The 12730-nt window shown below is 38.3% G+C and overlaps 1 protein-coding gene across 2 annotated transcripts in view; it reads right to left on the reverse strand.

Moving 5' to 3' along the window:
• The window catches only part of LRPPRC (leucine rich pentatricopeptide repeat containing), a 106113-nt gene that overhangs the window by 88866 nt on the left and 4517 nt on the right, over nt 1–12730 (reverse strand). For both annotated transcript variants that reach the window (XM_087863360.1, XM_045771856.2), the window contains exons 2-3: nt 2331–2530; nt 870–992 (exon numbers count right to left, since the gene is read on the reverse strand). In XM_087863360.1, coding sequence (XP_087719486.1) covers nt 870–992; nt 2331–2530 — 323 coding nt within the window. The remainder of the gene's footprint in view (nt 1–869; nt 993–2330; nt 2531–12730) is intronic.

Here is a 12730-nt window from a genome sequence, read left to right on the forward strand (position 1 = left end):
GAATGAGGACCTGAGCTGAGATCAAGAGTCAGACACTCAACCGACTGAGCCACCCAGGCGCCCCTTTAGGTTAAGATTTTTAAAAATCGGGAATGAACACTGGATCTTATCTAATGGTCTTTTAAATTATGTTATTTTCAGAACTAAGATTATGTTCACAGTTCAAAATTTTAAAAGCATAAAAAGGTACAGAGTAAAACTTGAATCTAGTATTTATTATCCTTCCAGAAATATTTTCACACTGTATGCATATACAGATATAAACATTTTTCTTCAAAATGGTAGCATATTATATATACCATTAGGCACCTTAATTTTCATTTATATTGTGGAGAACACCCACATCAGTATAGAAGAACCCCTTCATTTTTTTTAACAGTTGCACAGTATTCCATTTCATGAACCCTCCATAATTTATTTAACCAATCCTACTGAGAGACATTAGAGTTGGCTCCAACTTCTTACTATTACAAACAAGCTACAATAAAGGATATCCTTTTGCACATTTGAGTATATCTGTATCTATATTCTAACAAATGAAACTTAGTCAAATGGTATCTGCATTCCTAACTCTGACAAACCAACTGCCTTTTTATTTTGTTCTTTTTTAACTTACCATAAAAAGTAATAATTGTTATGAAAATTATTTCATTTTTCTCATTTGAGTATAGTTGACACACAATGCTACATTAGTAAATTATTTTATTCTTAATGCCCCTAGATGTCACTATAACTCACCAAATAAATATTACCAAATAGGTCTTCTATAAAATCAAATTAGAACATTTATGTGAAGAAATTCTTATTTACCAAAAGAAAAAAAATCTACATCTTTTCCATATACACATCATATTTTTAAACAATCATACCCAATTTCTGAAGTTTGTCCCATATCCTATGAGCAAATTCTGTTCTCTCTGAGAGCTGTAGTTCAGGCAAGAGAGAACCACAGCTGCGCAGGAGAAGCAAGGCTTGATTACCACCTGGGCTACCTATGAAAAAAGATAATGGATAACATTTAACACAGTAGCAATATCATACAGATAAATATCAAAACGTAAACCGAAATCTGTAAAGACTCAAAAATCTCCTGCCTCACTAAGACAGTACTAAAAGCACTCACAAGCTGGAAAAAACCCTACCCAAATCTACAAGTATCATTTACAATGTTACTAAAAGTTATATTTTTAAAATTAGTTTGTTTTCTTAAGGAAGCTAAGGTTATGAATCTCTGTAATCTGCAAGACTCTATACCATACAAAAACACCCAGAACTTAATTTATAAGCAGTGCTTACTGCAATTCAAAGGCTAATAAGCTTCCTAGTATCTTATGAAAATAGTACAATGAAGTACAATTAAAACCCATGAACGCCAAATTTAGGTATACAATCAATTACAAAACAATATAAACTTCCTTCTCCCTTTTTCCATGTATCTATGTGTCTCTGAAAGCTGACTTTTAAAACAAACAAAACCAAAAATAAACCACTTACTGTCTGATTCCATTTATATAAAGTATCCAAAATAAGCAAATCTGCAAGGCCAGAAAGTACACTAGTGGTTGCCTAAGGCTGGAAGGGATGAGGGGTTTGGGGATAATGGCTAAGGGTCTGGAGATTTCTTTTTGAGGTGATAAAAATGTTCTAAATGAATAAATCAAAAAGAGAAAATGATACAATAACCTTTAAATGCACATAATTATACTGACACTTCTTTTGATATCCCTCGTCATTAGATCCCACAGCTTCTTAATGTGAATGAAATCCAGATGGGCTTCAGGAAGCTAGTGCATGTTCTGTAACTACATGCAAAATTATCTGCGTGTTTGCATGTGGGCTTGGGGGGGGTGGGGGTCAGAGGGCCCACAAGCTTCTACTGGATTAGCAGAGTAAGTGACTCAAACGGATTGTAAAACTAAGTGAAAATGAAAGGGAAATAATGATTACCAGTTTTTCTGGAAATCTATCATACGTAAGCATCTTAGAGAAAGTTGACACTATACAACGGAAGATAAGAAAAACAATAATAATTTCCAAGACAACTTACCACTGAAAATGACTCTTACAATCTGGAGAAAGCAAAGACCCACTAAAAAAAACCCATTTTTTTTTATTTGCTGATTTTGAAATAAACATCTAATACAAAATGTTTTACTCAAAACTTTGCCCTGATGTGTTGGAAAGTTCACAAATGTAACATAAAATCATGATAATCAACAAAAATAACAAACAAAATTAAAAATATCAAATAATGTGTGCCACAGTGAGCTTGCCCCCAAACAAGTATTTATTAAGACATTCAACTTCTTGTAGAGAAAATTTTCAAATACCTGAGAGACAGGTATTGTCAAAGACTTTTTGTAGAAGTGTCTTTGGGATGCGGCCAGTTCTTCGGACAGAATTATCCAGTCTCATTAGAGCCCAGTCAAATTGACTGGCATTCCTTCTGTGAGAAGAAGCAGGCTCCTCTTGAAGATAATTCTTTTTCTCAGCAGCAATGGCATACAGCCTGGCTTGGTTCAGTAGCCCTCTATAAAATGAAACACAATTCGTAATTAACTCAACTCTTCCCATATAAGTTCTCTTCCTGAGCAAAATTTATACAAAGTTTATTGGTTACCAAATACCTAAATTCTGGTGCAAAAGCAAAAATGCTCAGAGAAGTGTAAGATGGTAGGAAAGAAAGTTTTGCCTTTTGCTTTAAATAAAATCACATGTACATACAAGTTGTATGCAAAGTAAATCCCTTAAATAATTGTTTGATAGGATCTTGAAAACCTTCCGCATGGAATCATTTCCAACTAAGACAATAATGTGGTGTGGTTTAAGTGGGTTTTTTTTCCCCTTAAACAAAACCAGGTTAATGAAAGAAAATGAAGCAGTTTATTCTACAAAGCTCTTCTCACCTCTACAAATGAGACAAGAGATCTAAAATACATATAAAATTCTGATAACCGCTTTCAAGTGTTTTCTAGGTGTAATCTCATTACGAATTTAATAGAAGACCAATGTCCCAGTTTAAATTATGAAGTTTTTTAAAGAATCAGTCAGGACAAAAGAATTTCCAACCTGTCTAAATAAATTTGAAACATTTTATAGTAACAATGTTTCAGTTCCCAATTCATATCTGCTTTCCATCTGTCAAAATGTTAATTATATACTTTTCTAGTTATTTTAACAACTGCAATCATCAAAAATAAAACTGGATATCTGGGGGCACCTGGGTGGCTCGGTTAAGCATCTGCCTTCAGCTCAGGTCATGATCCCAGAGTCCTGAGATTAAGCCCCACATCAGGCTCCTTGCTAAGCGGGGAGCCTGCTTCTCCCTCTCCTTCTGCCTCTGCCTGCCGCTCTCCTGCTTGTGCTCTCTCTCTCTGTCAAATAAATAAATAAAATCTTTAAAAAAATAAAACTGGATTTCTGGTATTAAGCATCACTAATTTTCAGAAAGAAAAAAAAAGAGTTTGTCAATTGGGTAAGGTCAGACTAGTACATTTGTGTTTATAAAGAGCAACCTTCAAACCATTCAGTATTTTAATACAGAGCCTAACACGTAAGCCAAATGCTCTAAAACATGAAATGAAGGATATTCCATACTGTAGAAATATAGGCTGTACTTGATTTACAAATATCAAACTTAAAAATAATCCTTGTGTGTGAGGATAACCTTGTCATAAACCTTTGAATTTAAACTTACTCTGTATTTGAATACTACTTTCTAACACAAAAAAATTTTTTTTTAAGACTTTATTTATTTTCGTGACAGCCAGCGTGAGCACACATACGAGGTGGTGGGGGGGCAGGGGTGTAGAGGGAGAAGAGGTTCTCTGCAGGGAGCCCAAAGCAGAACTCGATGCCAGAACCCTGGGATCATGACCTGAGCAGAAGGCAGACGCTTAACTGACTAAGCCACCCAGGCGTCCTAACACAAAATTTCTAATGTGCAAAGATTTACAAATTTAAACCAAATATCTTAGACTTTCCAATAGCAGCCAATAAGTATAAATAAATGATACATACAAACCACATATTAACAAAATGTAATGTAAAAACACTTCCTAATCCAGGAATGCCTTCAGGACCATAATCCCATTTTCTCGCATATGCACATCTTCACCACAACTACCAAAAAAATATTTACACAGGGGCGCCTGGGTGGCGCAGTCGTTAAGCGTCTGCCTTCGGCTCAGGGCGTGATTCCGGGCGTTCTGGGATCAAGCCCCACATCAGGCTCCTCCACTAGGAGCCTGCTTCTTCCTCTCCCACTCCCCCTGCTTGTGTTCCCTCTCTCGCTGGCTGTCTCTGTCAAATAAATAAATAAAATCTTTAAAAAAAAATATTTACACAGTAGTGAGTTTAAAAATTAAACTGTTGGGGTGCCTGGGTGGCTCGGTCAGTTACGCTTCTTCAGCCTTCCACTCAGATAAGATCCCAGGGTCCTGGGATGGAGACGTTACCCTCTGCCCCCTGCCCCAATCAGGGCTCCCTGCCCTGTGGACAGTCTGCTTCTCCCTCTCCCTCTGCTCCTCCTCCCCCCACCCCCCACCGCTCTGCTCATGCTGTCTCTCAAATAAATAAAATCTTTTCAAAAATAAATAAATTGGGATGCCTGGGTGACTCAGTCGGTTAAGCGGCTGCCTTTGGCTCAGGTCATGATCCCAGTGTCTAGGATCAAGTCCCAGGTCAGGCTCTTTGCTCAGCGGGGAGCCTGCTTCTCCCTCTGCCATCAGCTTCCCCTGCTTGTGCTCTCTCTCTAATAAATAAATTAAAATCTTAAATAAATGAATAAATAAAACTGTTGGTTCCTAACCTATGTTATTAACCTGGAAAACCAGTCACAAATTGAATAATTAAGTATGTGATGTTATATTAAAGAAAGCTAGACCAAAAGTTTCACAAGATCATGTAAAATACAGAGGCAGTAACTTGATACTAGAAACTCTACTACTGTGATCTGGGACAAATCACAAGCACTCTGGCCTTCAAGGATTCTTCTACCCATGTAAATAAATTGGAAAAAAATTAGGATACTAATTAAGTAAGACAATGGTCATACATCATAGATGGCTAATTGATGAGTTTGTTAAATAAGCCGAATTAATTGTTAACTATGTATAAACCACAGAAATATGTACCACTCTACATATTTATCCTTTACTTTCAAAGGTTTTCTCTGCCCATACACCTGTCTACTGGATCAGTTGTTACTAAACTATGCAAACACAATAACATTATTTTAAATCATCCAGTACATACGACGTTCAGGTAAGTGTGCAATAAGTAATACTGTTCAACAACAAAAACTGATTAATACAGAAATTTCAAAACTGTAGGGGCTCCTGGCTGGCTCACTCGCTGGTCCATAGAACTCTTGATCTCGGGGTTGTGAGTTCAAGCCCCATGTTGGGTGTAGAGATTACTTAAAAATAAAAAATGTTTGAAAAAGAAAATGAAATTTCAAAATTGTAGTGAAGTATATTTGCCAAGATGTTTTTTACACAACCCAAATCTTGTAAGCTGTGAAAAAGCACAAAAATAAAACCTTTGCTAAAATGCAGTTTTAAAATGTAAGATCTAACAAATACAAAACTCAGAAGATAGAGAGGTATTAAAACCAGAACATTATTCTGAACATTTTAAAGCTAACTTTTCTCACTAATAAATCTTTAATGAGGCCAAGTCTCCTTTACACAAGTATACTCGACTTTAATTAGATAAGCTGAACTATGAATCCACCATAGAATGAACCACGGTGAGGGAAGGGTTACGTATTTAACCAATGGATTCCTCACTCTTCAGAAATCAGTCTCCAGTGCTTCACTACATGGCAGTGCTTTCTACATTTATTATTTGGCCCAAAATTTATTTTTAAATTCCACACACACATACCCAGTAGGAAATAAGAACTTCATGCCTGGAACAGTAAGTACGTTGTGAATGAAAGATAAGAAGTCCAGGGCTGAAGGGGAGTCCACGTAGCCTAGGCACCTACCCATCACACCTGCACGAGCCAGAAGGCATTGCCTCCAAATTCTGATGACCAAAAATTGATGTAACCACATAAGGGAAAACTATCATCATTTCATCAGTGTATCAAAAATGGCTCCTTTGCATTTCTGAGTTAGACATCTTAGGTTCCCTCCTGAGACTCGCACTCACCACTGATACTCAGATTATCCTTTAACTTTCTCCAGTAAAATCTGGCATTGTTTTTCTCAGTGTTGGTGGTGGTTGTTGTTGCTGCTGTTGTTGTTTTTAATGGTGGTAGTTATTAATTTGACTCTTCAGTACAAAGAAATAGTGATTTTATATTTGAATGTCCATATTTCAAAAAGGCACATGGTCCAGATTACTATAAGCAGGCTTCCAAGGGACTCCCCTCTTAAGCCTGTACTTTTTTCTAGTATTTTACTTTTTCAAGTCATTTTTAAGGTTTACAGAAAAACTGTGCAGTGAGTACAGAGTTCCTGTATATCCTCGTCCCCCTCCACCCAGTTATCCCTATTTATATCTTGCATTACTGTGGTACATGTGTCACAAATGATGAACCGATCATGATACATTACAGCCTGAAGTTCACAATAGGGTTCACTCTGTGTATGTACATACCTATGGCTTTTGACAAATGTATTGACAAGCATTACAGTAGTCACAGAATAGTTTCACTGCCCTAAAAATGCCCTGTGCTCCACCTATTCATCCTCCTAAACCCCTGGCAACCACCTTTCTCCTTCTCTATAGTTTTGTCTTTTCCAAAATATCTTACAGTTGGACTCACACAGTATGGAGACTTTTTCCAGACTGGCTTCTTCCACCTGGCAAAATACATTTAAGGTTCCTCCATGTCCTTTTGTGACTTGATAATGCATTTCTTTTTAGTGCTAAATACTACTCCATTTTACAGGTTTACCATCATTTGTTTATCCATTCACCTACTGAAGGAAAGACAGGCATCCTGGCTGCTTCCAATTTGGGCAAATATGAATAAAGCGTCTCAAGAAATTTGCATGCAGACTTTTGCGTAGACGTAAATTTTCGATTCATTTAGGTAAACATCTAGGAGTGGACTGCTGTATCATATGGTAAGCTTATGTTTATTTAGCTTTGTAAGAGTCTGCCAAACTGTCTTCCAAAATGGCTGTACCACTCTGTGCTCCCACCAGCAATGACTACGAGAGCTCCCTAGCGCCCCACGCCCTCACCAGCATTTGGTGCCGCAGGTGTTTTGGATGTCGGCCATTCTGACAGGTACATAGTGGTATCTAACTGTATTTTAATTTGCAATTCCCTAATGATATATGATGTTAAACACCTTTTCATATGCTTATTTGCCTCCTTTATGTCTTTCGTGGTGAACTGTCCAGATATTCTGTTCATTTTTCAACTGGACCATTACATCTTCCTTATCTTTTTTTTTTTTTTTAAGTTTTCTTATTGTTGAGTTGTAAGAGTTCTTTGTATGTTTTGGGTATTCTTGGTGTTTATTTTTCCAAATAAACTTTTTTATTGAAGTATTACTCATTCTTTTTTAACTTCAAATGTACACCAAACTAATCACACATGCTCTCAATCTCTCCCTTCCATGTTATCTTCGTTGCTATTATGAGCCATTCTAGGATCTAACACTTTGGAGCTCCCAGAATTTAAAAAAAAAGAGGATACAGATATGTGATAGAATAGGTATAACCAGGGGCGCCTGGGTGGCACAGCGGTTAAGCGTCTGCCTTCAGCTCAGGGCGTGATCCCAGTGTTATGGGATCGAGCCCCACATCAGGCTCCTCCGCTATGAGCCTGCTTCTTCCTCTCCCACTCCCCCTGCTTGTGTTCCCTCTCTCGCTGGCTGTCTCTATCTCTGTCAAATAAATAAATAAATAAATAAATAAATAAATAAATAAATAAATAAATAAATAAATAAAATCTTAAAAAAAAAAAAAGAATAGGTATAACCAGTAATTGATGTTTATTATGCATTTAATGATGCACGCCCGTAACAAAAAATTATTACCATAATCCTCATTTTATTGATAAGCAAACTGAAGCAACTTGCCCAAAGTCACAGTAAAAGCTAGTTAATGACAGGATGACAGGTCCCGGATCTGCACTTGGGTAATCTCCTAAAATGAGCTCAATATGGCAGAAGGGCATCAAGGAAACTAACCTGGCTGCAATAGGGGGTTCATGATAGAAGTGATAAAAATTAAACCTGGACTGGGAAGGTGAGACTAGAGAATGGAAAGCCTCCAATGGGTGGTAAGTAAGCCATCTGGATTTTATAACATGTCCATAAAATACAAGACTGATATCCATAAAGCTGCTCTCCCAGCTCATTTTGCTGTACTATTCTGTAGGCAACGGGGATCTCAAACTTATCTCATGTTCTCACCCATCTTTCATTTTAACTATTCCACTTGAGTTTTCTTTAGCCTGTTGATATGTCTGATTACATGGATTGATTTTCAAATGTTGAGTCAGCTTTGCATGCCTGGAATAAACCCCACTTGGTCACGGTATGTAATTATTTCTAAAACGTTATATACGTATACTGATTCCACTTAAGTTTTAACATGTTAAAAATTCAAAAAGATAATGCCTCCTTTTATTTATTTAAAGTATGAGCCATGCCCATGTGGGACTTTAACTCACAACCCTGAGATCAAGAATTGTATGCTCTACTGACTGAGCCAGGCAGGTGCCCCGATAATGCCATTCATTTATTTATTTAAAGATTTATTTGAGAGAGAGAGAGACACAGAGAGAGAACATACAAGTGCATGCGGGGGCGGGGGGGCTGGAGTCAGAGGGAGAGGGAAAGAATCTCAAGCAGACTCCCCACAGAGCATGTCTCGGGGCTGGATCTCAAGATCCTGGGACCATGACCTGAGCCAAAATCAAGAGTCAGACACTTGGGGCGCCTGAGTGGCTCAGTTGTTGAGCATCTGCCTTTGGCTCAGGGCGTGATCCCAGGGTCCTGGGATCAAGCCCCACATCGGGCTCCCTGCTCTGCTGGGAGCCTGTTTCTTTCTTACTCTTCCACTCCCCCTGCTTGTGTTCCCTCTCTCACTGGCTGTCAAATAAATAAATAGAATTAAAAAAAAAAAAAGTCAGACACTTAACAAACTGAGCCACCCAGGGTTAGGGTTAGGTCTTAATTAAAGCTGGACTGGGAGGGTGAGACTAGAGAATGGGAAAGCCTCCACTAATTTTTTTTAGCTGAGGATGAAAAGAAACAGCCACAGACAACAGAGGAGGAGTATTCCAAGCAAGCCAGAACAGTCAGCAGGCCAAGCAAGTGAGCAACACAGACGGGATGAGGTTGGAGAGGAAGACTGGGCTAGTGAGTGGGCTAGATCATGAAGGATTGTGACATTAAAGAGTCTAGATTTTCTTTTCGGTACAGATTTTATTCCAGGTACAGAACTGTATCAGAACTCTATTGAAGGGTGCCTGGGTGGCTCAGTCGTTAAGTGTCTGCCTTCAGCTCAGGTCATGATCCCAGCGTCCTGGGATCGAGCCCCACATCGGGCTCCCTGCTCAGTGGGAAGCCTGCTTCTCCCTCCCGCAATCCCCTTGTGTTCCCTCTCTTGCTACGTCTCTCTCTGTCAAATAAATAAATAAAATCTTCAAAAAAGAAAAAAAAAAGAACTCATATTGACGGTTTATAAGCAGGGGTTGTGGCATGATCTATCTCTGTTTTGGAAAGATTAGTCTAGCTGGGGCGTGAAGAATAAATCAGAGGGCAGCAAGAATTAAGACAGAGATACCATTTAGAAAACTACTGTAGCAGTCTGAGTAAAAGGCTGATAGAAGCTTATATCAGAGTGGGTGGTGGAGATGGGAAAGAAACTCCTAATCACCAAGGCCCCCAGCCGATTTTACTGCAAATTCCAAGCAAGAAGTCTCACCCATACAATTTGTTAATTCTCACTTCTTTATATATAGTGAAGAGGGGCGCCTGGGTGGCTCAGTGGTTAAGCATCTGCCTTCGGCTCAGGGCGTGATCCCGGTGTTCTGGGATCGAGCCCCACATCAGGCTCCTCTGCTGGAAGCCTGCTTCTTCCTCTCCCACTCCCCCTGCTTGCGTTCCCTCTCTCACTGGCTGTCTCTATCTCTGTCAAATAAATTTTTTAAAAAATCTTTATATACAGTGAAGAAAATTTCATGTAAAAGTGACCTAGAAAGGCTTACTTAATCCTCTGTATACATCCTACCCTATTATGTACCATTTTCATGAACACTTGACAAGCGCAATCTTAGAGACAAAAACAGAAGGCTCCATGGCATGGTAGAAACACAGAGCTCTGAGCTTTAAGAGCATGAGCCTGAGTCCTACAGACCAGCCTGACTTCAGGCTGTGCCATTTATAAGACGTGTGACCTGGCCGAGTTACTGCAACTCTAAGCCTGTAAAATCTGGGAGTTAACAGTATTTACCTCACAAAGATTAACTGAGATACTGCAGTGTTTCCAAAAATATCACCCTTCTGCTAGGCAAGATGGTTTTAGGTAGTATTTAAACAAAAATTTTTCATCTCAGTAGTTTTATCTTTTTAATTAATATTTAAAAATAACTATCGCATCAAGCTCTTTATTTTACTAATATTTTTGTTTAAGATAAAACTGTTATTAACAACACCAGTTTAAACCTAAAACCAATGTCAAAAAAATGTTAAATATAAATAATTGTTTCAGTAGTACTCAGACTGGACAAAAATATCTGAAGGCAGTACACAAATGCCCAAAGTTTGAGCAACACTGAGAAAGTGTACCTAGAGGACCTGGCAAAGTAAGCATAATAAATATCAACCGCACATTTCCTGGAGCATCTTCTTCTTTTAAAAATGTATTCGCAGAAAGCACAAGACTTATTTTTAAAGAGCTATTCAAATCTAAGCTCTGCTTATTTAACAACTACATGACTCTGGTAAAAGTATTTGGTCTTTCTAATAAGCCTTAGCTCCTTCATCTGAAGAAAACCTACCTTTACAAAGGTCTCTTTACAAAGATCACATAAGAGAAAAATATGTAAGATTCCCAACAAACAGTGTTCAGTAAATAGCTCTTATTATAGAAGGCACTCAATAAATGTCTGCTCAGTGATCTTTCAAAAAATCTTTTGTAAAGCTGTCTCAATGAACTTTCTCACTCAACTATTTCACAAGCCCTCAATTCTCCGAAAAGTCTTGTCCAGTTAAGCTGTCCCCTAAACACAATTTTATGCTTTATGTAAGCCACAAAATTTTACACTAAAAAAGCCACTTGCAGCTCTTCTACACGTCAAAGTCTCCTGGCTTGAAACACCAACTCTTTTCCACCTATCCAGACCTCCCCTCCACCTCAGCCTCCTCCAGTCCAAAGGTATGTCTCCTTTGTCTCATCTACAACAGGAAGTGATGAACTGTTACCCAGGTTGAGACCTATGATGTGATATTGAACAGGATACTCTTTAGAATCTATAAAATGAGAGTGGGATGAACAAGTTTTACTCTAAAGATCCCTTCCAGAGTTTACATTCTCAGATCTTAGGTGCTTACTTGTAATAGTCTTTAATTCCTAAATTTATAATGTATCATATCACCTTTTAAAAAATGTCTTTATGTCCGTAAGTAATCCCTTCAACACCTAAAGCACAATATATTCAAAACACTTCAAAACCGGGCATCAGTATCTATAGTCTCCCTAACTGGAGATCCCAGATAAATTACTTTACTCTTCTAAGCTTGTTTCCTAATTTGTAATATCAACCCACAGAAGATGAAATACATGTGTGATGTATTCATACAAGCAACCTGAAAATGGTAAAGATCTAATCTGAAGGTACTACTATTTATCCCCATCTCCAAATCTATTCTGCCAACATCCTGACCAATCTCCTGTTCACTCCCTCTCAAGAAGAAAAGGAAGTGGGGTTTCTTGGGTTGTTTTTTGGTTTTTTTTTTTTTTTCAGTTCTACACCACCTGAGGTCCTATTAGCCCTTATCTGTGGTATCAATGTTGTTCTTACTGGGCTTTCCATTCCCAGCCTCTCTCTCTCCTACAGTCTGTGTAAATTTTGTCAAGACTTGTACCTCTTAAAACCCTCCAATGCTTCCAACCATTCAATGACCGGCTTCTTATCAACCTTAACAGCTAGAAGGAATCAACTGGCCTTTGCGGTATCAACTTCCACTACACCCAACCCCGTGTAGCCACACAGGACGAAAGTATGGTCTCCAAGTCCATGCTCTTCTCCTCCCCTGGAACACTCTGACTACTCATTACCACATGTCCTCTTAAACTCAAGTGAGCCCCTACCACAAACAAACGTGACTGCTTTTCTCTCTGAGAAACCACAGTATTACATTCCTCTTGTATGGACCGCATTTAGGAGTTGTACATGTGCCTTTGATAGCCCTCTGTAATTGATGAACTTATACACACAGAAACCAGAGGCTGAATCGTACCTCCAAAGGACCCAGACAGACTCAATATCTGCTGAGATCTTTCTCTTATTAAGAAATAAACAAGGGAAAGTTTTCTTTCCTTCCAACCTTAGAAGTCACATCATTCTGTCATAGGGCAATATGTGCTCTTCACCCTTAAGCCAATCATCAACCTAGATCCACTTCCAAACAGATTTAATTCAAAGCTTATCTTTCTTCTGAAGCACAGAAGTCTAAAAACTCTCACAAGAAAATATAAGCACCTTCTGATCCAAAGTGTGAGGAAAAAAGGAGTCGGGGAAAGCAACAGTG

The sequence above is a fragment of the Ursus americanus genome, chromosome 7 (assembly GCF_024610735.1).
Source record: "Ursus americanus isolate L20-20 chromosome 7, mUrsAme1.1.p, whole genome shotgun sequence".
Lineage (NCBI taxonomy): Eukaryota > Metazoa > Chordata > Mammalia > Carnivora > Ursidae > Ursus > Ursus americanus.